Source organism: Equus asinus, chromosome 22 (assembly GCF_041296235.1).
Source record: "Equus asinus isolate D_3611 breed Donkey chromosome 22, EquAss-T2T_v2, whole genome shotgun sequence".
Classification (NCBI taxonomy): domain Eukaryota; kingdom Metazoa; phylum Chordata; class Mammalia; order Perissodactyla; family Equidae; genus Equus; species Equus asinus.
Genome location: NC_091811.1, coordinates 69,569,528 through 69,594,243, shown reverse-complemented (window position 1 = coordinate 69,594,243; position 24,716 = coordinate 69,569,528). Strand labels below are relative to the sequence as shown.

The 24,716-nt window shown below is 46.4% G+C and overlaps 1 protein-coding gene across 5 annotated transcripts in view; it reads left to right on the top strand.

Annotated features, from left to right (window-relative positions):
* Nucleotides 1–24,716, top strand: part of PTPRR (protein tyrosine phosphatase receptor type R) — a 213,168-nt gene that overhangs the window by 89,334 nt on the left and 99,118 nt on the right. For all 5 annotated transcript variants that reach the window (XM_044756166.2, XM_044756167.2, XM_070494835.1 and 2 more), the window contains exon 3: nt 22,581–22,694. In XM_044756166.2, the coding sequence (XP_044612101.1) occupies nt 22,581–22,694 (114 nt within the window). The remainder of the gene's footprint in view (nt 1–22,580; nt 22,695–24,716) is intronic.

The window sequence follows — 24,716 nt, the reverse complement described above, 5'->3', positions numbered from 1 at the left end:
TGTAATAAAAGGATGTGTAATATCTTATTAGTGTGAGAAATAAGCCTGGGGAGAGAGAATAAAATCTTAGTTGCTATCTTTTAGTTAAAGTATGAGTGATCTTAACATTTTTCTTTATACTGTTTTGTGAAATTTTCACGGCTATGAAAGCAACCATCTTGAAACTTCAGTTCTCACAGACATCCATGCAGTGCCCGTGTTCCCAGCGTGTCCAGACGTCCATCCACGGTCTGCCTCTGGACGGGACAGCGGGTGGTGTGGGGGAAGCTCGGAACCGAGAAGACTGATTCTAACCCCATTTCTGTTGCTGACTTCCCGTGTGGCCTTGGGCAAGCTGTCTCCCAGTGCAAAGAGCCATGTGGACACTCACACAGTTTGCTGTGAAGGGCCCCAAGTTTATTCATCTGTAAGTAGCTAGTATCGAATGCTTCGAGTGTGAAACAAAGAGCCCTAAGCAGCCCAGCTGCAAAGAGCATAACGAGGATGGAAAGCCCAAATCTGGAGTTAAAACACATGCACAGACACGCACGCACACATTTCAGCAGCAGTGGAAGGGGTGACACCTCTCTGAAACGATTGTCGATTCTATAATGTTTCCTTGTCAAATACATAGAAATGACCTGACTGCATAGAGAAAGAAGGAACTGCTGTCTTCTGATGGGTGACGGGGGACGATAGAAATCTCTGTTGACCACACGCTATCGCCTTCTTCTCTTTCTTCCTCACGATCCTGTTCTGCTTCCCCGGGGCTGTTATTGTCTTCTGGTGTGACCCCAGAATCTCCACATTAGAGTCCAGAGGAACCGCACAAAAAGTTCCCGTCCGGTGGTCTGTGTGTCCTCTTGGAGATCATGGAAATCTTCTGTACGTCTTCTCACCACAGGCGTCAAGTCTCACACGTGTGTGGCCACCTGCTGGCCTCTCTCTGCTTGAGGTCACATACCTCTTCTTCCTGGTGTTTCCATTTAGCTTTCGTGTCCACCTTGGATGTTTGAACGTGGTGTTGACCTGGCAGCCTCCAAGGATGCTTCTTTTGCCTCTGCCCCACAGTTCTTACCTCTGTGATCTGAAGTTGCTGACTCCCCAGGCCCAGAGCAGGCCTGGACTCCATGGCCAGAGGGACGTGCTGAAGCGAGACTTCACGGGTGCCGCAGGGTTGTGGGGACGATCCAGCACTTAGTGTGACCATCCTCTGTGCACACAGGCAGGTGGCAGGTGCCCTGGTGATGGAGCTTCAGCAGGACCCCAAATCGAAAATTACTTCTGTGAGATCTGATGTTCTCTTTAAAGTTTGGTTTTGAAGAGAAAGTGAGCATTTCAGCCTTGTTAAGTTAGGCTTTGGCTCTCTGTTAGGATGTAACATAAACCAAATCTACATGATCGTTCACCCACACACTCGCTTGTTCTTGTGAGTGGAAGTAGGTCATTCTGACGTGTGTAGACCAAGTTCCATTCGTATTGTCACTTCAGGCCTAAATCTGTTTTTAAATAAGATGTTTCCAAGGCACCATATTGGGAAAAATTTTATTCAATGCTGAGAGCAGTTACTTATTTATGTTCTCACAGAATCGTATATTGAAAAGCTGTTTCTCAAAATAGAGACACTAATTATAAATGTGATGAGCAGAGAGAACGTGTTCTTGGCATGAAAATCTGGAAACCTGGGTACGGGCCCCCGTCTCCCCTCAGCCGTGTGACCTCAGGTGGAGCACCTTCCTCTGGGTTTGGAAAATGCATCTGTCAATCGAGGGAGATAAGACAGCATAATCTCTGAGACCCCGTTACTTTGACACGCCTGGTTTCTCAACTATCATCTAACAGGTGTTTGCGAAAAGAATAACAGCACGTTCGGAACTGATTACTACACATCCACTCTCCTGTCATTGCAGTTAATACGTGAAGCCATTTGAACTGTTGTATCACTTACCTAGTTTCCATAACTATATATTGATCAAAATCTCACAAAGTGTGACTTCTTCTACACAGCTGTTCTCAATATAATTTTCTCATAATTGCCTAATGGAGTAAATGAAACAGTATTTTATGAATCACAAAAGGACATCTGTGAAAATATTACTCTTTATAAAGTTGAGTTAATTTAAATTATGTTTGCAAAGACAGCTGTTTTAAGCTGGTGTTGCTGATATTTTGTGAATAATTCTTTTACTTTTATTGTTCATTTTTTTTCAATGAGAACTCCGTGTAACCTAATATTTTTTCCTTGCTGTCACACAAGGGAGCTAAAGCAGAGGGTGACAACTGTTTCAGTTGCACAAGCATTCTGTTCAGCCATGTGGCAAAAGACAAACCTCTTATAGGTTTCCGATAAATATTCTCTCAATTTGGTAACCCGAATCGACTCTGCTACACCCCACGCCATCTGTTTTCACCCTGTGTCTATCGATGAAAGCCACAACTTTCTACAAATACAAGAAGGATGTCATTATATACATATCTACCATTATATATGTCATTATGTATGTCATTATATCATTATATGTCATTAGATAGATAGATAGATAGATAGATAGTGTGTGTGTGTGAGCAAGATTGGCCCTAAGCTAACATCTGTTGCCAATCTTCCTCTTTTTCTTGAGGAAGATTGTCGCTGAGCTAATGTCTGTCCAGCCTCCTCCACAGCGTGCATGATGAGTGGAGTAGGTCTGCCCCCGGGATCCAAACCTGAGAACCCAGGCTGCTGAAGCAGAGCATGTGAACTTAACCACTACACCACTGGGCCGGCCCCAGCAATCACAATATATTTGAGCAAACTGTTACAGGTCGTCAGTATTCTTAGACGGGTGTGTTAGTCTGAGCTCTCCAGAGACGCAGAACCTCGGCTGTGTCTACACCCTACGTGTTGTGTTTAGATAAGAAAGACTTTTATGAGGCGTTGGCTCACGTGGTCATGAAGGCTAAGCCGTTCCACGATCTGTAGTCGGAAAGCTAGAGACCCGGAGGAGCCAGTGGTGGGAGTTCCCGTCTGAGTCCAAATCCTAAAGCAGGAGACCAGTGTCCCCGCTTAAAGACAGAGCAGCAGAGACAGCAAGCTCTGTCTTCCTCAGCCTTTCTGTTCTGCTCAGACTTTCGACAGATTGGACAGGGCCCCACGTTGGGGATGGCGATCTGCTCAGTCAACCAGTTCCAGTGCTCATCTCATCCGGAAACACCACAGGCACACCCACTCACGTTCAAGCAAGCGTCTGGGCCCCTGGGCCAAAGTGATGGATGCGTAAAATCAGCGTCACAGCTGACGCCTCCAGAGTGTGGAGTCCGACTCCAGCCGTTGAAGCTGAGAGAGCTGGACTCCAGAGAAGGAGACTGCCCAGCTCATGCAGTGAGTGGGAGATCCGCGGTCATAACCTAAATCCTCACATTTTATGATAAATATTACATTATGTTATATTTTCATTCAACTCTCATTCTACTTTGCCACAGTGGTTCTTTTTTAAAAACTGCCTTTAAAACTAATTTAAATGTGATCTTCTCCATGTTCATGAGTCCCATTTGTGTGTGTGTGTGGAGAGGGAGAGAATGTTCATGACTTAACAGACGTGTGACCTTGGGAACATCATTAATACTCTCGAGCCTCAGTTTCCTCATTAGTAAATGAGGCTCATGGTTGAGCTTGTTGCAAAGATTGGTGAGGTGAAGTGTTACGGATCGGCGCTTACGGTGACTGGAACACAGCGAGTGCTGCCTGAGTGTTAGCCCCCATATTCAGTTTCTCCTTATTCCCCACCATGGCCCACCGTCTCTGCCCTAATCTCTGGCCAGGTGTCAGATGGCTCCCATCTCTCTTTGGTGCTGCATCTCCTTCTCTGAGTGCTCAGGGATTTCAGAGCCAAGCTCTTCAACCACACACAATGCAGAAGGAGGACAGCGTGTAGGAAACGTGACAGGCCAGGGCAAGGGTGCGTGGCTTAGACGAATTGGAGAAGTGGGCAGGGTCCAGATCAAACACCCAGATATTTCATTACTATTCTTTGTTAGGTTTGGGATTTTTGTTTTAGTAAAACAGCCAAACCAACGCGTGTGCCCACATGCACTGCAGTCTTAAGCTGTGCAGTCAGCAGCACGTTCCACAGTGGGTGTCATGTTTCCAGCGCTGGCTGTCCCTCCAGGTGGGCAGGTGGCCTGACCATGGGGAGACAGAGCTCTCTAGGCTGTCCTCGACTTTATTCACCTCGTCCCGACCGTCAGCTTCTCCTGCATCACCTGTGATGATGTTGCTTGCCACGAGGCACTATTGAAAGGGCTGGCAGAGCCCCCTGCCGTGCTGTGGCTCCCTCAGATTCCACCCCATGACCTGTCCCTCTGTGTGACAAAGTGCTCCCGACATGGATTATTTTGGGTGCTGTAAAAATAAAAGTGCTTAGACTGGGCTTATTTTGTGAAATCCCATCTCTTCTTTGAAATGATTTATACGTCAAACAATTGAGGTGTTCTTTGTTTCTCATCAACAAGGATATTTTCTGGTGTTTATTTCTCAGAAAGAGTAGACTTTTTGTTACTTACCAAAACTTTGACATACATATGAAACATATACATACCCACCTGAACGTATATGTCCATATGGTGTGAGAAAAATCAGTGCTATAGTATCTCTAACAACCAAGAAATAGAAATGTCACCCTTGGGCATCATTTAAGAAGTACATACAAGCTTCTCTCGTGGCCCCCGCCTTCCTTGAGACATCGTCTTACTAAAATTCAAGGTATGAAGATAAACCTTTGTGTTACAGGAAGTGAACACGTGGGCTGAGACTTCAATCAGAATCTTCAACTTGTGATACGGAATTAAGAACAACATCCCCAATGAATCATAAAATAATACATGGTGTGGTGGTATGTCTACCGTTGAGTGGGTTTTATTCAACATGGGTACATACAACATACATGTGATGTGTGTGTGTACCCATTTGACACGTGTGGACACAGACTCACCGTTCATGGCTGAGTGGTGCATTCCGTCTGGAGGTGCACTGCAGTGTCCTCTGAAGTAAAGACTAGTGTGTACAGGTGTCGTCGGGACACAAGTGGACCTTGGGCTTCTCTTCCCCGATGGAAACATCAGTGCCCTTGGAAGGTGCCCGTGAAGCCCCGTACCTCCTCTACCGGGGCCCTCAGACAGTTCTTTGTTACTTTCTGTTTGCTTCCACTGGTCTGTTCAACAAAGATTTATTGAGCACCTATGTGTGTACTCTCTCTCTCTATATATATAAATATTTACATTATATTTATATATGCTTATGTTCATTTACTTAAAGTGAATACGTAAATGTAGTCCTTCGAGATTGTAATAAGACCTATGAGAGAAACACACAAAGTACTGAGTCAGAAATCGTAGAGAGGGTAAGGGTGGGGTGCTTCTTAGATAAGATGGGCAGTGGTCTCCATGAGGATGGACGCTTTAGCCAAGACCTGAAGAACGAGAGTAAAGCAACATTTCAAGATTTGGAAGAACAACGTTACAAGCAGAAGGAATAGCCAGCAAAAAGCTTGCAAAGCAGAAAGGATGCCAGTGTGGCTGGAGCATTGGTAAGACAGGAAGATGAGGCAGGGAAGTAAGCTGGAGACACACACACGCAGGGCTGTGTGGGCCACAGTGAGAAGCTGGGCCTGCATTATAACAGCAGTGGGGAAGAAGCTTCAAGAGTTTTTGTGTGGAATAGATGTGATCCAATTTACCTTTTTAGAAGATCTCTCTTGATGCTACGTGAAGAATGGATTGGGAGGGGGCAGGACGGAAGCAGGGATGCTGTAATGGACCGCAGATGCGGATGATGGCAGCTGAGCTTTGTGCTGAGAGTGGAGACGGATCCAAATGGGAAGACTCTGTGTATTTGGAGACAAAACCTACAGCTTAGATGAGAGAAGAAACAATTCATCGGTGCTTCTCAGGTTGTTATCTGGGCATTTGGGTGGTTAATAGTTCCATTCGCTAAAATGGGAAAGTTAGAAGAATAACAGGTTTAAGAATAGTCGGAATCTCAGTTTTGGATGTATTAAATTTGAATTTCTTTTAGACATCCAGTGGAGATATCAAGTACCAGTTAGATGCTTGAGTCTGTGGACCTGAGGGGAAACATCTGGGCTGGAGATAGACATTGTGAAACATCAGCATATAGGGAGTGGAAAGCCTGTGACTGGATAATATTTACTAAAGGGTGAGAATGGATAGAACACAGAATATGTCCAGCAAGGAGCCCTACGTCCCATGAGCACTTAGACCTTGGGGGGGAGAAGAGTCAGCGAAGGAAGTGAGAAGGGACACCACTGAAGCCGGAGGAAAGCCGTGAGAGCATGGTGGCACAGAAGCTAAGGGAAGACAGTTTCAAGAAGGGAGAGTAGTCAACTGTGCCAAGTAGCTGCTGAGAACCGGATGAGGAAAGAAGTGTCTCTTGGACCCAGCACCGCGGCGGTCATTGGTGATCTTGACAAGATCGGTTTTCTCCCGTTGCTGGGGTCCATGTCAGATGAGAGTGGTTGAAGAGTGACATAGAGAGAGGGAAGAGGCAGAGACTATAGATGATTGCTTTGAAAATATTTCATGTGGCACAGAAAACAACTCAAAATGGATTAAAGACTTGAATGTAAGACCTGAAACCATGAAACTTCTAGAAGAAAACGTAGGCAGTACGCTCTTTGACATCGGTCTTAGTGTATTTTCAAGTACCATGTCTGACAGAGCAAGGGAAACAAAAGAAAAAATAAACAAATGGGACTATATCAAACTAAAAAGCTTCTGCACAGCAAAGGAAACCATCAACAAAACAAAAAGACAATCTAACAATTGGGAGAAGATATTTGCAAACCATATATCTGATAAGGGGTTAATAAGCAAAATATATAAAGAACTCATACATCTTGACAAAAAAACCTAACAACCCAATTAAAAAATGGGCAAAAGATCTGAACAGAGTTTTCTTCAAGGAAGATATATTGATGACCAACAGGCACGTGAAAAGATGCTCAACATCATTAGCTATCAGGGAAATGCAAATCAAAACTACAATGAGGTATCACCCCACTCTAGTTAGAATGGCTTTAACAAGACAGGAAACAGCAAATGTTCAGAGGATGTGGAGAGAAGGGAACCCTCGTACACTGCTGGTGGGAGTGCAAACTGGTGCAGCCACTATGGAAAGCAGTATGGAGTATCCGCAGAAAATTAAGAATAGGTCTACCATATGATCCAGCTATCCCACTGCTGGATATTTATCCAAAGAACATGAAAACACAAATGCATAAAGATACGTGCACCCCTATGTTCACTGCAGCATTATACACAATAGCCAAGACCTGGAAGCAACCTAGGTGCCCATCAAGGGTCGAATGGATACAGAAGATGTGCCACATATACACAATGGAATACTACTCAGCCATAAGAAACTATGAAATCCGGCCATTTGTGAAAACATGGATGGACCTTGAGGGTATTATGCTGAGTGAAATAAGTCAGAGCGAGAAAGTCAAATATTGTATGATCTCACTCATAAGTAGAAGATAAAAATAACGACAAACAAGCACACAGCAACAGAGATTGGATTAGTGGTTACCAGAGGGGAACGGGGAGGGAGAGGGCGAAAGGGGTGATTAGGCTCACATGTGAGTTGATGGACTATAATTAGTTTCTGGGTGGTGAACATGATGTAATCTACACAGAATTTGAAATATATTACGATGTACATCTGAAAACTATATAATTTTTTGTTTTGTTTTTTATTTTTACTTTTTTGAAGACGATTAGCTCTGAGCTAACATCTGCCGCCAATCCTCCTCATTTTGCTGAGGAAGACTTGCCCTGAGCTAGCATCCGTGCCCATCTTCCTCTACTTTATACGTGGGACACCTACCACAGCATGGCTTGCCAAGTGGTGCCATGTCCGCGCCCAGGATCTGAATCGGCAAACCCTGGGCCGCTGAAGCAGAATGTGTGCACCTAACCGCTGCGCCACCAGGCTGGCCCCATGAAAGCTGTATAATGTTATAATCCAATGTTACTGCAATAAAAAACAAAAATTAAAAAAATATATTTCATGTGATGGGGAACAAAGAAATGGACAATAGGTAGAGAGAGATGTGGACCCTATGAAGGTTTAATTCTCAAGATGGCTTATACCTATTTATATGGTTGTAGGGATAACCCAGGAGTAAGGAAGGAACTGAGGATGCAGAAGACGGAGGAGGAGGAAAATTCTTAAGAATACAGCAGCGGGCGGGGGAATGAGTGGAGGGCTTTGCCTTCGATAAGAGCAGGAAAGGACTGTGGGGGCAGAGATGGTGCTTAAATTGTATGCTCAATGTACGCAGTGCTCGGCACACATTAGATGCTCAATAAATGCTTGCTGAGCGACTCAGGTGGACATCCACTCAAGCCCAGGAACAGAGTGAGCAGCAGGTGCGCAGACAATGAAGAGTAAGCAAGAGCACAGAGAGAAATGGCTTGTTCAAAACCCGTGATCAGTCATTGCCTATTTGATCACGTGTTCCCTATGATCCCGATCAGATAGTTTAGGAAATTTCTTTAAAAAATCAAACTGGATATTTTATGTGAAAACACAGACCACATGGTGTTTTGTTGATTTAGTTTTTGGTTTGTTTAGTGTCTCTCGTGATCCACTAACTGTGTACTCTCAGAGGGAAGAGCTGTGTTTTCTACTTGGTAACACATTTCAGACCCATGGCAGGAGCCTGATAAATCTGTGATATGCAGGCAATTTCCCTTAGTTTCATGAATATCTTCAGCGCTGATAAAAGTACTGATTATATTAAACCCAAACACACATTTACGAATCGCATATCTATTTTGCCTTAAAGACACAAACTTGTGCTTGGTGGGATCCAAATATTTGTTTACACGGCTGAGCAAACTGTAATGTAAAAAAAGTCTGTGTCCTCTGGTCCAGTTCACAGAAACTCACTTTTATTGCACCCATGTCAGGGCCTCCAGATGAAATGGAGAACAGATTATCTGTTATTAAAAATCAACTAAATATATTTTGAACATATTAGGACTCAAAATGTTTTTGGAAATTTGCTATTTAGCAATTGCCTTCCTCAAAGGACGTGAGGGCCAGCAATCCTCAAAAATTGAACACTATAAAGAAAGCTCATCAAACAAGCTACATTTATAACCTGAAATATTTAAGATCTTGTTTTCTTTTTATATCAAGAATGAGTCTATTGATGTTAATAAATTATGAAACTTTGTCATTGCATTTGGAGTAAAGGGAATAATAAATTTTGAGGTTCTCATACATTTCTCTAGCTTCATGCAATACAAACAGAAATGATATATACACCCTAATGGAGTGCATGAATAATGAGTCAGGCAGCTGTATTTTCATCTTATGGTAATACAAGAGTGAAAAATAATATACTCGGAAGAATTCTGATGAGTTAATAACAAATGTGAATTTATCTCACATATTCAGTGAATGAGAATTTATGTTATTTTATTCCAGAGTTACTGTGAAATTTTTATTCATAGCTTGTTAGGAAATCATCAAAGATTTCATCTGTCATTAGTCTGTTCTGAAGCTCTTCCAGCATCCTGATTATTTACTTGAACTTTCTTGAGACTTTGAGCGATACTGTATAACAGCCATCTTATTTAGAAAGAATTTCAGCCTAGGAAATAGAAAATTTAATTTAATTCAAATCAGAGGGAGTAGCAAAGAGTCCCTGAGGAGGGGTCATTTAAGCTGACACCTGAATGATGAGAAGAGTGAGGCAGTCGAAAGGGACAGAGGGGGGCATGTTGGGGCGTGTGGCACCCCCGGCGTCCAAGGACCCCGTGTCCCTCGCCACCCCAGCGTGGGGCTAAGACCTGCATTCCCATGAGACCCCGGGCAGCCTCCCCGAGCCCGCCTCCCACGCAAACACCACCCGTCCCCAAATGGCCAGCCGTCTCTGATTCTTCCTCCCTCATACTCGCTGGGATCCCAGGAAGACGTCGACTTCCTCCTGAACGCAGTTCTTTCAGTTCTGCGTGACACACAGGAGACTCCTGCCTTGCTCCCTCGGGTCCCCTGCCCTGGGGTCCCCTGTGCCTCAAGGTCACAGCTGTTGGCGGTGGGGACATTTGCCAGCGTGCGCATGGCTTCCAAGACGGCGGCTGATGCCATGGGTCCCTCCAGAGGATGCTGTTGGCTGGTGGCTGCCGAGTCTCCTTGTTGGGGACCCTGCTTAGCTGGCCGACCCCCCGTGGGCTGACGCTCTGCTCTGGACGGCTCCATTCTTGTGTGCCCCTAGATTATGTGTGTGTCTGAAATGGGGTTTTCTTTTGTTTTATTGTTTCAGGCTTGATTTCCCTGGAGTTCTGGCACAAGCCTGGACCCCCATTCCTCGTTCCTCCTCTTCCAGTTCAGTGAAGTCCATTGTCCTTAAATCCTTCTCTCGAGACCCAGCCCTCATTTCCCCGGCATAGGCTTCTTCCCAAGGAGCTCAGTGGGTAGAACAGACTCATGGCTGTTTCTAGCTCACAGGTTTTTCTAGTGATGCCAGATTTTCCTGAGTCCCTAGGTGAACACCATTATTTCAAGCCATGGTCATCCTCATATTAATTCTATATTTTTGGCACCTAAGTTTCTCAACCAACATCTTTTACGAAAGGTTTTTCAATATGTGATTACATGTGGATTTTTAAAATTCCATATATGATTCCAGAATCTTCATTTGGTGCCTACGAGGGGACCTAGAGACAACACGTCTGGCTGGATCAGCTACCCCCCTCTCCCTCATCTCTTCTAACGTTGTTGAAAGTTCAGTAGTAAGGAAATATGATTACCTTGTAACAGACTGGAGGAGTTAGGGTGTGTATAGAATTCAGAGTAAATTGTAACCTTAATAAGAGATATGACGGGAAAGTTCACCAAGAAACAAGGCGTCATTCCCCACACCACCTGAGTCTGAGAGCAGGGTCCTGGGTGGGTCAAGGCTATAATGTAGAAGAAAGAGGAGATGAGAATGGAACCTGGGCCCCAATGTGGAGACATCAGAGAGGAAAGGGGACTGAGAAGGAGTGGCCAGTGAGTAAGAAGCAAAACGCGGCCAGCGAGGAGTCATGGCAGCCTGGCGGGGGGAGGCGGCCAGCGCGGAAGAGGGAGACCTCCAGTCAAGGCTGCTGGAGGGTGAAGCAGAGTGCAGAGGAGGGTGACCTCTGGGGGCAGCAGCGTGACCTCTGGGGGCAGGACCCTGACCTCTGGAGGCAGCAGCGTGACCTCTGGAGGCAGCAGCGTGACCTCTGGAGGCAGCAGCGTGACCTCTGGAGGCAGCAGCATGACCTCTGGAGGTAGCAGCATGACCTCTGGAGGCAGCGGACTGCTGTGCGTGCAGGAGCCGTGCAGGGAGAATGCAGGCGGAATGGAGGAATTGGAGACAAGGAACACGGACAACTCTTGCGAGACCTTTGTTTGGAAGGAGAGCAGCAAAAAGGGGCGACAGCTAGATGGGAGGTCTTTCGGTCTGTTGGCTTTTGTTTTAATGTGGGAAAGCGTACAGCGCGTTTGAAGGTAGGTTAGGAAGAGGACGGGGAGGATGAGCTGCGTCGTCAATGCGGGAAAGGGAGGAACCTCCCCCACGGTCACCGCCGTCCGTGCCTTAATGTGCTCATCCTTCGTGCTCTGACGTTCTTCTAAGTGGCTTCTCATTTTTTACGATAATGCTGCAAAGAAAATCTTTGTGTCTGTTTTTTATGCATTGAAATCATTTCCTTGAGATAAACCTGAGGTGGATTAAAGATCATGAACGTGTTTAAGACTCTCGACGGCGCCCTGATCTTTAAAAGGCAGTGTGCCGTGCCACCGGAGATGTGAATGGTTGTTTACTGCGCTCCCGCTGGAGCTGTGCGTGCATCTCAGCGCCGTGGTCCATGGCCCGCCGCGGTGGCTCCACCGCCTGTGCTCACGGACTGTCGGCCCCTTGGAGACGGAGGTCATGCCTTAGTTATCTTCGTTCCCTCCTTTATTCAGACTAAGCATTTCACTAATAATAATAATTACAGCAGTCGTTTATCTGAAACCCCTGTGTGTTAAATCATAATGGTGCGTATAGGTGGTGGGAGGACAGTCACCGTTTGTGGCCATTTGAACAGCAGGTCATTACTTGGGCTCCACTGCAGTCACTTTAACTTCCCCGTCAATGAAAGATCAGTAGTGACCCCTGCTCTCTAACGGGTGACAATCTGTGAAGACCCTAGCACAGACGAGGAGAGTTTGGGAGGAAATAGTGGGGCTTTAGGGAGAACTTTATCGTGAAAATATCCTGTGAACATATCATTTTTAAAAGACAGAAAGAAAACCCCTTCACTCAGCACAGCTGGTCTGTAGCCCGTAAGTTCTCCTCTTACTGTTTTGCTAATTACCAAGAAGAAAAGCCTGTGAACCTCCACTCCAGGGACTGGGGGCAGGGCCCCCGGGGCGCGGCTGCTGCAGGAGGCCCGGGTCAGCGGTGTCTGGAAATAGCAGCAGGCTGCTCCCTTGGGGGGGCGGCCGAGCGAGGCTTCCTTGCAGCCAGGGCGCAGGAAGCTTTCCATTAGGCCAGCTTGCTCAGCGAGGAGCACGCGGGAAGGGAGCAGATGGGGGTCAGACTCAGCCCAGCGTCTGGTTGGTGTCCAGACAGGTAGGCGCCTCTCTGGGGACGGTGCGGTGCGAGGGCAGGAAGGCGAATCCTGAGATTCATGTGTGCGTCTGTGGTGTTCGAGTGAATCAGGAGGCTCCTGGTGAGGTCGAGAGGAGTGTCTTTTGGCTCTGAGTTTGAAGTTAAAAGAAACGCTATGCAGTTACTCAACATCTCTAAACAGTGATGACCCTCCCACTATCATAAGAAGTTTCTCGTAAAATGTAGATCCATCCTAAAGAGAATGAATTCAAATACGTCTGCTTGGGCAGAACTGAAACATTTCACAGAAGATGCCAGGTGGAGCAGGTGTTTTCCTGGTTTATGTGGCGTGGATGCTACACTGACCCTGGGGAGAAGGTGACTGCTCACATCTGTGATAACGAGGAAAAGAAGCTACCACGAGCGAAGTCACCAAATCCAGACGTTTGCGTCATAACGGCGTCTTGGGGACCCCGCCTTTGCAGACAGGTTTCACTAAAAGACTAACCAGCACCTTGCATCGTAGTCGGCCGCGGAGACCAACGCATGAGAGGTGACACCTGGAGACATCCTAGCCTGATTCCCAACCAGGACGCAGCTTTGTTGTTTCTACCAGCAGATCAGGAAGCCTGTGAGTGAGGCTTGGCTGTCCTCACAAGAATTACAGGCCAATTAAAACCATGTATGAATTCATGGGTTAATCTACACAGAAAGTGCTGTCCTCAGGGGCGAAGTTTACAAGATATTCAATTCACTTACGTGTATTTCAAAACATTTGTGTTTAGTTCCCTCTGTGTTCCAGGCAATGATGAAGTTCAGGGCATACGAAGATTAAGAATAGAATTTAGTTTGAGTGTTTAAAAATGATATAGTGGTTCTGGTGTTGGTGCAAAGTTAAGGATAATTCTGATTTTGTCTGTGGTCCGTGATGATGACTAACAATGTCAAAAACAGTGCGTCTGGTGACTCCATCCATCTGAATAATAGAATAGGATTAACCGCCTGTCTGATTCAATATTGCAGAAAACAGTCATCAAGATGGCCCCAATAGTATATCATTTGATTCAAGAAGTCAGTCTTTATTTGCCATGAAATATAGCACTGCCAGATTTCTTTCTTTTCTTTCAGTGTTTCTCTAGTGGGAAACATGAGTAGATAATTATGCCAAATCATGGCTTGGCAATAATTTTAAAGTGGGATTTAGGGTTTAGTAGCAAGATTTCAGACCAAAGAAAAACAAAATTTTTTAGTGATTTTCCTCTTAATATCTAGTATATAGGTGATTTTTAATAGGAGGAGGACCAACCTGTTTAAATCTGTCGTTTAATAGAATTTAAAGCCTGAAGGAAGATGTGGCTTCTTAATTTTTACACCAAAATATCTTCCCCTGGAGCTTCCACGGTCTTAAATTTATTTTTTAAATTGCTAGCATGAGTTGCTCAGTTGATAATTGATGCTGGGTTGTGTTCTATGAAATTAGCCTTGTCTATATTTGGCTGTAACAAGGAGGAATAAGCTATATATAGTCTCCTTTGTTCTTCTGATCAATCCATGCACGTCTATCTAACAATTTAACAATTAGATCAGCAATACAGCAGTGCTAATAAAGACCACGGCCCCAGTCATGCTACGAGGGAAGAAAAGGTATTCCAGGCAGGACTGAGAAGTAATAACAGGATGAAACTGGCACCATCATGCTGTGCATTAAAGTTACAGACAGCGTCACTCAGAGTCTTTTCTAGAAATGAGATGGTTCTTGGGCAACTAATCACAAAAATAACACGTTGTGGAAAATCATACACATTATCATTTTGCTGTCTCCTTCTGTAGATGAACAAACCACAAGAACATTGGCTAAACCTTATTCCACGTTGTCTTTATTCATTCTTAGTTATGCAGAAAATTGTTAATTCCCACTGTGACAGAAAAATCAAGATTACCAAGAATAAAAGTTGAAAGGACATTAAATCATAGAGCTTTTATTTGCATCTCAAAAACACATGCCAATAAAGCTGGTTTCCTTTTACCCTGTTTCCTGGAGAATTGGGCAATTCACCAGAAGAGTGAAGAACAGAATCCTGTTCCAGTCACTGAGGTCAGACAGAAACTGCTTCAGGGAGGGAGCAGAAATAAATGTGAATTTGTGACGTCCTTCCGTGGACGTCAGCCTCCAAGCCACCTGTGAGCAGACCAGCGGCCCAGAGCCTTGGGGTACCCTGCCGCTCACGCTCAACCTCCTGCTTGTGAGACGATGACAGGCCCAGAGGATGGACTCCTGTGGACTGACCCTGAGCACAAAGAAAAGGGAGCCCTCGCCGTACTGTCCCCACATCTGGAACAGGCCCCAGTGGTCTGCAAGGCTGTTAATTTCTTCACTTTTTAAGTGGTATTTATAGTTTTTTTTTTTTATATAAATTTGCTTCTAGGCAGTTTTAGCTGCTTTAACTGTATGCTACAATTTTTTTTTTTTAGATTTTTTATTTATTTTTCCTTTTTCTCCTGAAAGCCCCCCTGTACATAGTTGTATATTCTTTGCTGTGGGTCCTTCTAGTTGTGGCATGTGGGACGCTGCCTCAGCGTGGTTTGATGAGCAGTGCCATGTCTGCGCCCAGGATTCGAACCAACGAAACACTGGGCCGCCTGCAGCAGAGCGCGCGAACTTAACCACTCAGCCACGGGGCCAGCCCCGGTATTTATAGTTTTGATGGGTTGGGACAGTATCGGTTTCTGACTAGAAAGCCAAGTGCTTGGGGGCTGAAGGACGACTATTCTGCCCTCAACGTCTGTTTCCGAGCACCCCTAAAAGGCACCTAGGAGTCAGTGTGGTCTCAGTTCTCACCGAATTGAGACAGTCTCCTCTGTCTTTTCAGGAAATCGGAGTGAGTGGAGCTGTCACGGCTGTGAGGGTTAGTCCGTCACCAGGACGGGGCTGGGTGGAGAAACCTGAGTTTGTCTGGCCGCGTTTTCAGGCACCCTCCGCCCAAGTGTTGGACTTTTGTCTGTACAGGGTTTCTGCCTGGCCCGATTCCAGCCGTTTTTGACTTGAGCTTTTGGCTGCTGTGTTCTGCCTCCAGCTTGAGAAATGCTGCAGGAAGGGGAGGGGGCGTAATTTAGGGGAGACTGAAGAGAACCAGGAATAAGAAGAGAGGGAAATAACACTCAAGACAAGATGGAAAACATAGTCAGGGGATGGATGTGGAAAGCTCTGTTGACTTGAACATGTTATAACGAGACCTGAACACTCTGTTAGAAGCAAGTAGCTCGCTATTATATTTGTTTACTGTACCCAGGAAATATCTATTTTTGGTTAAGTCGTGATTTTTCTCCTGTCTCTAAAGAACTTTGTGTTAAACCTCTGTTTTCTTCTATTTTGTCCAGAAATGTTTGTGACTTTTATAAAAACATTTTTGCGAGCATGAATGGACACAAAATCACCAAGAATAGGAATGATCGCATCGTGCAGGCAGGTGGAGCGCTGGTCCACCACCCGTGGGGCCCGATCTCCTCTGGGTGTTTGTATTTGGAAGACTCAAGACCTTCACCATCTCACGATTTTTAAAAGTAGCTAATTATAAGGATGAGGTTTACTCCAAATTACGCAGAATTTAAAGTTTTTGGAACAATGTATAAATGTTCTTTGCTTAATTGCTGAGTTTTATGAGTCTTTAAAGGCAAAAGAGAAGGATTTTTTTTATAAGAATGTTGTTAGGGGGTGTGAGAGGAAACACTAATTGAGAGGTGATGTTAAAATAGAGAAGGGAGATTAATTAAGTGAAGGAAAAACTAGGTTATAAAAAGCTTTTCAAATGAGTAGGATAAGGGCATCTCATCTCGTCACTAAACTGACTCTTTCAATATTAGTATTTAATTTGTTGTAGTAAAGAAAAAAGAAGAAAAGATGATGCATGTGAATTTAGTTCAGTGTCTGCAGAGTCTTCTACCCTCTTTGGGATTTGGGGTGACTGTCCGCACAGCCGTGGTGTGAAAGTTCAGGTAGGGAGTGAATGGAAGCAGAGACTCTGGAATCAAAGAACCCTCCCTAAAATGTGCCGTTTTAGACCTAAACCTCGAATGTGTATTCTCTCCGAAGATTATACCATTTTAACAAAACCAGGTTTCCTTGACCGTTGCTCCGTCCTCCACTGTAGATTCCCGAGTGGCTTTGGCTAAAGCTCCTTGACAGGTGCGACAGTCAGTAAACGTGAGCCCCGCAAACCCGGTCGGGCCGCCTCTGCGTCTGCTGATGTTGTCACCGTTCCGGGGACAGAGCACGGACGTCCAGCCAGCCCCCGGAGTTGCCGCTGCACTTCTCCTCTGACTGAACATCCAGAGAAGCGGGTCGTTCTTTAGCTGCTGTTAGCTGTGACGCACGGCAGATCCCCGTCTTTAAGCAAAGTTTGAGGAGCGCTGTCCGTCTGTCACTGTGGGCTGTCTTCTGTCTGATGGCTCATGCGGCCCTTAGACGCCCCGTGAGAGGGTGCAGTTTTCATCCCCATCTGACAGATGAGGAACCTGAGGCTCAGGAGAGTTAATGAGTGGACCGAGGCCCCCAGCCTGGGACCCTCAGCCTGTCTGTCCCTCGAGCGTCCTCCTGACCGTTGCATTAGGGGGCAAAGCTGTCTCCTCTGGCATTTGCTGTCCCACCTGCGCTTCCAGACACACAATCGCGGGGCAGAGCAGTGGTGGCGCAGGCGGCTCAGGGTGGGAGCCCCGTGCACCAGCTCCTCCCTCCACACAAGAGGTCACACGCCTTCTCTCACTCACCGCCATGTTCCTCGAGCTCCTTGTGAATTGCTGTAATTGATGAGCTGCTCTGCCGACTGAGCCGCCCGGAACCGGAGCAGAGCCGGGCTGCGAGAGACTCGTGAAGTCGGCCTTGACTTGTCCTCGGTGTGTCAGGTGTCCCTCTGACCAGAGCTCCCGTGCTGTGGCTCCACGTGCTGGAAAGGCTGGCTCCGCTCAGTGAGGGCGTCTCAGGAAGGAAGGCTGAACCGTCTGCTGCCGCGGCTGTGCTGTCCTACGTCAGGGGCAGACCCTGGGTTTGTGACCCCTTCCAGCCCGCTGTGGAGCTCAGCTCTCCCACTTGCTAGCTACACGGTGTTGGTTGTGACAATTCACGTGCTCCTTCATTCCGCAGGGCTTGTTAAGCCTCTGCCACATGCCGTGTGCTGTGCTGGGCCCGGGACAGACCAGAGACCAGCCTGACAAGGTCCCCACCAGTGGGGCCCACATTTTAGTGAAAGGAAATACACAATAAACAAGTAAAGAAGCTACAATCTGTCAGATCTGATAAATGCTATGAGAAAATAAAGCAGGAGGATGGCGGGGCCTGCCCAGTGGAGCAGCAAAGTGCGCACATTCCATTTCCACGGCCCACGGTTCACTGGTTTGGATCCCGGGTGCAGATCTATGCACCGCTTGTCAAGCCATGCTATGGCAGGCGTCCCACATATAAAGTAGAGGAAGATGGGCATGGATGTGAGCTCAGGGCTAATCTTCCTCACCAAAAAAAAAAAAAAAAAAAAAGGCAGAAAGCCGGCATAGGGAGCGGCCAGGCCCGGAAGGCCTCTCTGAGTCTCTGAGGAGGCAGCATGTAAAGTGAGCTGGAAGACCAGAAGGAGCTCCATCCAGTGATGCTGAACAGCCCTCCGCAGGTGAGTGCCAAGGTCCTAAGGGGAAAATGGGCTCTACTTGTCTTAGGGACTGGAAAAAGGACCAAGTGCCTTGAGAGAGGGATACGAGATGAGGTTCAGAAGTAACAGGAGCCAGAGAAAGTAGGACCTCTTAGGCCCATGTCACTGAATTTTACTCTAAATAGGATAGAAAGCCATTGGGTGATTTTAAGAAAAAAAGAGAAGCTGAACTCTTTGAAAACAAATAGATTTTAAAATGGATTCAAAAGACCCAAGAAACTATAAATATTGTGTCGCTCCTTGTGTGGAACGGTTAAGAGAGGGCATCCCAAAGAATAAGCTGGCAGAACTCAGAAGATAAATGAAGATAATAATAAAACTCAAATTGCAGAAATGAAAACCACATTAGAAACAAAAGAAATAGAACAGATTCTGCTGAAAACATATGAGGACAGTGAGCAGGCCTGAGGAAATTTCGACTGAATAAGGATATGCAAGTGGTAAGAGAAAAGAAGTATGTACGACAAAGCCGTTAGAGAGAAAGACAAAGAATGTAAGGTTGCCTAAGTGGTGTCCTTGAAGATGAGCCAAAAAATATTTAGAAGAAAAATCATTCAAATGTGTATTTGGAGAAAATATTTAAAGAGGTAAAGAGTCTGGAATGTGTAGACTTCAAGGGCATACATACCCCAAGCAGGAACTATGAACGCAGGAACGCCTGGTGACGTCTTGTAATCTTAAACTAAAGACTCCTATGAGATTGCAAGCAGAAAAAGCAAGATATCTACAGGACAGGCTAGCCTCAGGCCAGGGTATTTTTCACAGCAATATGCAACCCCAGAAGCCCTTGGAATAATAGCAGCAGAGTTCAAAGGCAAAAAATTAAAATAAGGATTGAATCATGAATTTAATATCCAACGAAGTTGTCATTTATTGTTAAAGGCACCATAAATATCTTCTCACTCACCTAACGCCTCAGGAAATACGGCACTGATGACCCCTGCCTGAAAGAAGCTGTTTGATCATGAAATCCAGCTAAATAAGAGACACACCAAGACAAAGAATTCACGCGTGGTGACATCCATTTAAAAAAATACCGCTCACGGGCGCTGAATCCGTTTGAATATATGACTGACACCATGGACTTTCAAACCCTTTAAACATAGCGCTGTGGCCGGAATTCAAGTGCTACATTTTGACCAGTCCCGTTGGACTGATTTATTTCGAAGGCTCACGGGCTTCAGCCGCCTTAGTGGACAGTCTGGTGACCAAAGGAAGTCTTACGAGGAACAGTGTCTCCTTTGTAGGGCGTGGAACAGGAAGGAACGGAGGCCCCAGATAGAGCAGTCGACTCAGGAGCGTCTTAACAAGCCAGAGGAGTGTGAAATCTTCAAATTTTTCGTTATGTTTAATTTTTTCTGTATGTTCACATATTTGTAATATCAATAAAAATACTCACTTGTTCTCGGGTGTAACTCTCTTTGGGTTGTTTACTGCTGTGAAGTGGCTGAGCGTTTGCATTTAGAAAGAGCGTTTTAATCTCTGTTGTCATTGCCGTGGAAATTGACATCCTGTCCCTGTTGTTCCGAGTTCACATCATGGGATGGGGAGAAGCTGTGCGTTCTAGCATCTACCCAGAAGGAAGGAGGGAGCATGGGCCCTAACCGCTTCCTGCGAAATTCTCATTTCGCCTTGAATCCTTTCTTTTTCTCAAATTGCACTCATATATGATGTCGGGCACGTATTAGGCCCTTAAACGTTTGTTTGTAGTACTGTGTTTTAGCATCACTGTTTTCTGGGGAGACGTCAGAAGTACATGCGTGCGCCGTGGAGTCAGTCCCGCTTTTCACGGGCAGGCAGAGCGACCCGGCCAAGTCTTCAGATGTTTTGATGCCGTGAATCAGATGACTGCATCTTTGAACTAATTTCTTCAACTCACGTCTTCACTTCAGGCAGGTGGTCTAAACCCGTTTCAAATGTACAGCTTTCACCTTCTTGGAAAGCTGCCTTTCTGCGCGATTTTTAGTCTTGAGCTCCCATTTCAGTCTGAGGGACTTAGACGCTAATGCTGTTTCCACAGTAACAAGCCTCACGGTAATCACAGCCCTGGGAATTGAGTTCTCAAGTGTGTGTACAACCCCCTTGACTCTGGGTTCCCAGCATAGACCGCTGGCTCCAAATCCTGCCCACGGGGAGCAGGGACGGGCCTGCCTGCTCACCTCTTGACAAGCACTGCTGATGAGCCACAAGTCCACGGCCCACAGGCTGCGGGAACTGAGGAGACGTCCTTGGCCTTGCAAAGAAGGGGGTAAGCAGTGTCCAGTACAACGCCCGGCTCTTGTGGCAGCGTCCACAGCCTTGCAGAGCCGGAGGTAAGCTGTTGGAGAAGAGGACGCCTCTGCTTCTCAGAGCCACCAGGTGGACTGAGTTTTTCTGATCTCCTGGATTTTCTGGGTAGATTCATACAACAAGCTTAAAAGTACAATGTTTTTCTCATTCCAAATCCTACTCGTCCTTCAGGGTTGAGCTTAAGTCTTACTTTTCTGCATTAAATTATGTTGTTAGACATTGGAAACATTTTTAGACTATAGGAAAGTAAGGGGAATAATATAGCAAACAGTTGTGTACCATTAGACGATTTTACTTAATAAGAAAGTATTACTGATGGTGTGAATGTAGCTTTTCTACCCACCTCCAACGTAATTCTCCTGTTCCCTCCACAGAAGCAAGCTGTACCTTATTGTTGGGCAGTTGGGTAGAGTTTTTCAATGGTTCTGCCCATTTCTGGATCTTAGTTCTTTGCAAGGAGTCCATTGACCGAGCTCTACGGCCGCCGCCCCCTGCCCCCTAGGGCGTTAGAAGATGCTAAGGTGCCAAAGGCGGCGGGGCTTCACTGGGCCGTTGGACTGGGAGCCCTTACTCCTCGTCTGACCTCCCCAGCCCCATCTGATTGCTGTAGCACTGAGCATCCAGTCCAGCTTCCGACCACTCGTTCTATACCAGCTTTACGTATAGAGTGTGTCTCATCTCCTGACAAACAGGACATTCTTGAAGCAGCCTCCGTCTCCTTTTCCAGCCACCCAGAAGAAGGTCCTCTAAGAGCTATTGTGCTGTAGTAGTCTACACTTGGAAGCCAATCTCTTTGTCAGAGACGTGTGTCAGAGAAGTGTGCCTCCCCTTACAGAATAGCTGATACCACAGCCATCCCGCAGTTATTGATAACCTACCGTGGTCAACTTAGTGAACCAAGCATGATAAAATATAAGATATGCATAAAGATTTGCTTTCCCCCTCCTTGCAAAGTATCTATCTCAAATGATTATGATGCATTTTTGAAAATACATAGTGAATTAGTTCATGGTTTAAGTGTAGTAACAGCATGCATGGGTTAAATTAAGGCTGTATTATTAATTTCGTAACTTGATTTGTGTTTTGGGAATTTTTAAATGTTTGGTTGTCTTTTCCCAAAAGAACCTGAAAATAAAGAGTGTTTGCCCAAACAACTGAATGAGAATTGTTTACCTTATGCCGAATTATCAGTATCACTGGCTTCTTTACCAGCATTTGAAAATTCGTTGTTGTACCTCATTCTTGCGCCCACACTGGCAGTGGGTCAGCGCGTGGAGAAATGCGGGGTCTGGTGTTATTGACCTTACACAGCAGCCTCCTCTCTGTGACTGCGTGAACACAACTTCAAGGTGGCCTTCAGTGTGCATTACTGAAATGTACTTGGCCACATATTTCATTTTGTCATCTGGACTTAAACCAAGCCAAAATAAACCAACACACATTTCAGTGAAGTTCTTTATAAATTGATCAGTTATTCGCATTATTCATTATAACTAGACAAATTGCGTTATTATACAATACGCCATCTTTCTTTTCTTTTCTTTTCTTTTTTGAGGATGATTAGCCCTGAGCTAACATCTGCTGCCAATCCTCCTCTTTTTGCTGAGGAAGACTGGCCCTGAGCTAATATCCACGCCCTTCTTCCCCCACTTTACACATGGGACACCTGCCACAGCATGGCTTGATAAATGGTGTGTAGGTCCGCACCCAGCGTCCGAACGGGCGAACCCCGGGCCACCGAAGTGGAACATGTGAACTTAACCACTGCGCCACCAGGCAGGCCCCAATACAGCATCTTTTTAACTAACACCATTTAAAATTTCACATAAAATATCTCTGTAACTTTATCTCAATTAAAAATGCAATAAGGCCCCGTGAGTGTGAATTTACCAAAGTCACAGAGATTGCTGTGGTCCGTCATCAGTCAGGAACCAAATGTCCTAAAAGCGAAGAATTGCCATAGTTTGGATTTCTTTTTCTCTTTATTTTTCAGACACTGCAAATGGACGTGAACAGGATGAACGTGACCTTGCTTCAGATATTCCGCCAGGGAGTGGCCGCGGCTCTGGGCGTCTCCCCCCAGCAAGTCCACATCAATCGCCTCATTGTAAGATGCCCACCACGCGCGTTCCCAGAACAAGCTTTGGCCTTCAGTGGTGGGTTCAGGAGTGAAGGGCGCCCTGCTCTGGTTCTGTGGCTCCCGAGCCACTGCTGGCGTCACGCCTGCTTTTGTAGAGGCAGAGTTATTGGAACAAGCCACACCATTGTTTACGTAGCGTCCACGGCTGCTGTCCGGCCACGAGGCCATTGCCAAGTGGCTGCAGCACCTTGTTTGGCTAAACCAAAAGCTAAAACATTTGCTCTCTGACCCTTAACAGAAAAAGTTGGCCAACCCTCTTATAGTTCGAAGCTGGCCACCGGGGAGGTGGGAATAGAGGAGCCCGAATGCCCATCTCACCAACCTGACACAACTCCCCAGATACTCTCCCTGATGCTGGAACCCCCTGTGTCGGTTGTGCTGTCCCCCAGACAGCGTTAAACCCCTTCCAGTACACCAGCAGGATGAAGGGTCCTGAATGCTCCAGGCGGAGGGTTTTGAATAAAGAAGAACCAGGGCTTGAGGACAGCAGCCCAAACGGAGTGAAGACTAGACAGTCCTGGTGTTAGGGGTCGGGGTGAGGTGAGCCCAGAGGGCCCCCGAGACCCTCTCTCAGTGACCACACCCTTTCCTCCCCGCCCCTCGGTGTCTGGGAACCTTGATGTCATCCCCGTGTGTTCCCCCTGCACTCGGAGGCGGGTCGGGTGAAGGCACCCAGGCAGATTCGAATAACATGGTTTTCTCTCTGTGAAAAGTGAGTCACCTGAGATGCCTGTGAAACGAGACTGTGGCATCAGCTCACGGTCATAAATTGTCCTTAACGTCCCGTGCCCTGGGCACTCAGGCAGGGCCTGTGGGTCCTCACTCCTCACGTCCTGCGCTCCTGCTTGAGCTCCGCAGCCATCGCCTCAGCGTCTGCAGGTCCAGCTGTGGGGAGAATTCACTTCTCCTTTTGGTTTACAGTGTTTCTTTCTTTTCTGTGTGGAAGGTGAGTTGTTTCAGTCCCCATCATAACTTTTATTCTGTGAGTCAACTATTTCTGGGACTAAATGAGCTTAAAAAAACAAAGCTGTTAGCTCAGTCGCACGAAGGAGAAAATAGAGCATTCCCCGAGGTCCTGAAAGAGTGAAACAGACTTTCCATCAGGCACACGCTGCTCCAGGCAGAGGACAGGGGAGAGCGGTGTCTGGATCGAGGTCTTTTACACATGCTTGGAGTCCTCAACAAACCTTCGTGCGTGTAGGTTTAGTGACATGACGGCTGTTTGCAGAGAAGAAAGAGGGGTTTCCACACCCGGCAGAAGTTGGGGGCATTTCCGCACGTCTGGGTCCAGGAAAGGGTGTAATAATCAGGAGAGTTAGGATGCCTGAGGCGGCACAGCACGTGCTTGGAGACAGACAGACAGACAGGCAGACCGCACCCCACCCCCAGCTTGGCCGTGGGCTGGCTGTGCAGCCTTAGGAAACTGTTTACGTTTTTTCGTTTGCAAAGTGGAGATGCATCTGAGGCCCGAGCCCCGGAGGCGTGCGGGGCATTGAGTCGGCTGACGGGTTTAGGGTGTGTAGGAGCGTGTGGGGCAGGACACGGGGCTCCGTTCCCGCGTTGCTGTTATTGGTGGTAAGCGTGTTTCATGTCAGCATTGTGCCGTACTTAGTCCTCGTCCGTTGTTCCCTGAAACCCGGAACCGTTTTGTCTGGATTGCTAGGCGTGTGTTGGTATCCCACTTTATACCTGGCTGACCTTCTGGGTGAATTGCATTAAAAGAAGATTTTCCAGCAGGAGAGAACTCCATGTACCAAAAGAAAAGCTAACAATGCCCTTCTCTAAGTGCGTCGTGCGAGTTGCAAGGAGACTGTCAATGGCATGTCCTCTTCGTGTGGGGTTTGTTGTGTGTGTACATGGCGTGTTAGCCACTTACGGTAGAAATCCCCCTTCTCCGTCTCAGCTGGCGAGGTCACACTGCTAGGAAGCTGTCGTGATTTTCCTGCGCGACACGTGCGTTTCCACCCGAGGGTAGAGTTGAAAGTGTGA